The sequence below is a fragment of the Clarias gariepinus genome, chromosome 7 (assembly GCF_024256425.1).
Source record: "Clarias gariepinus isolate MV-2021 ecotype Netherlands chromosome 7, CGAR_prim_01v2, whole genome shotgun sequence".
In the NCBI taxonomy this organism is placed as follows: domain Eukaryota; kingdom Metazoa; phylum Chordata; class Actinopteri; order Siluriformes; family Clariidae; genus Clarias; species Clarias gariepinus.
The window spans coordinates 30,924,385-30,926,066 of NC_071106.1; the positions used below are offsets into that span (position 1 = coordinate 30,924,385).

Below are 1,682 nucleotides of genomic sequence, written 5' to 3' on the forward strand. Positions count from 1 at the left end.
AACGACACCCTTGCGTGTTCGTGTGTACGGCCAATCCGTATATTTTGGGAAACGATGATGTCATCACATCACGTGTCGGCTGCGTCACACGTAACAGCAACAACAATAATGGCGGACTACATGATTGTGTTCGTGTTGCTACAAAACCTGCTAGCTTTATTACAGCAAAATCTATTGCTTCTATGCAACTGTTATGAGCAACAAGCGATAATGGACAACACCATATGCCGCATGCTCTTAGATTCACCGCGGAAGACAACCAGGAGAGCAACCAGGAGAAAATTTTGGAAAAGACCAGGTAGAACTAGCAGTTGGTGGGACAACTTTGTCAATGGCGTTGTTGTGGATGATGAATGGAGGGAGAATTTTCGCATGTCCAAATCATCTCTCATCGCCCTGAGCGAGGAACTCAGTCCGTATATTGAAGGACAAACAACAAATATGAAGGCACCAATTACTACACTCAAAAGGGTTGCGTTAACTCTGTATTATTTGAGCGACGAGGGACGGCTAAGGAAGACTGCTAACGCCTTCGGCGTGTCGCGACAGGCTGTGTCTGTTGTTGTCAGGCAAACGTGTAAAGCGATCGCTGTCCACCTGGGTCCAAAGTACATCACGTTGCCTTTTACGGAGTCCGAGGCCGAGGATCTGGTTTTGCGTTTCCATCGTGCTCATGGTATGCCACAGTGTTTGGGAGCGGTCGACGGCACACACATAGAAATCAAGCAGCCGTCTACCAACTCGATGGACTACTTCAACAGGAAAGGCAAACATTCTCTGAATGTACAGGCGGTCTGTGATTATAAGTACAGATTTATGAATGTTGTGATAAAGTGGCCTGGGAGTGTACACGATGCACAGGTTTTTGCTAATTCAAAGCTCAACCTGTACTTTAAGACTGGCCAGATCCCTCCTCTGAAGAAAAAGCTTGTGGACAACGAAGAGGACATACCAATTTATATTCTTGGTGACCCAGCCTACCCTCTGCTGCCTTACTTGATGAAGGAATATGCAAACGGTGGCTCCACACCTCAAGAACAGTACTTTGGGTTAAGTTTGTGTAGGGCACGGATGGTCATTGAGTATGCTTTTGGTCGTCTCAAAGCCAGATTTGCTGCACTAAAAAGGCCTATGGACATCAACTTGCAGGACCTGCCCTTTGTCATTTATGCTTGCTTTGTTCTCCACAATTTTTGTGAAAACTGTAAGGAGACTGTGGCTGAACACACTGTGTTGGGAACAATGCAAGGTGATAAAGACTTACAGCCTCCTACACAATGCAACAACTACCTCACAGACTGTAATGAAGGAGAGGGAAAGAGAGTGAGGAGAGTACTCACGAAGTACCTTGACCCTTAAATGCTGGCCATAATTTTTTTTTCCTATTTTGATCAATTTTTTTAAAGTAATTACACTATTTACATTTGAAAAATGGACTAATGATTATTTTGAAAGTGTTGTGTTGAATATGTCTAGTGAAAATAAATGACTGCAAAAATTCCAGAACTTTTTTTATTGGAAAATAAATATTTAGGTCACAAAACCGTTTAAAAAAAACACAGGTATAAAGTGCAACAGTGCACAAAACACAATAACTATATACAACTACAGGTAGTATAAACTCACAAAACAGGTCAAACTGTATAAAGTGCAACCGTGCACAGAACTGACATGCAGTGAAA

General features: G+C 42.7%; 1 protein-coding gene across 1 annotated transcript; it reads left to right on the forward strand.

Annotated features, from left to right (window-relative positions):
- Positions 1 to 210: 210 nt before the first annotated feature.
- LOC128527657 (putative nuclease HARBI1) lies at positions 211 to 1,359 on the forward strand. The gene has a single exon (XM_053500118.1). The coding sequence runs from the start codon at positions 211 to 213 to the stop codon at positions 1,357 to 1,359; it is 1,149 nt and encodes a 382-aa protein (XP_053356093.1).
- Positions 1,360 to 1,682: the final 323 nt, after the last annotated feature.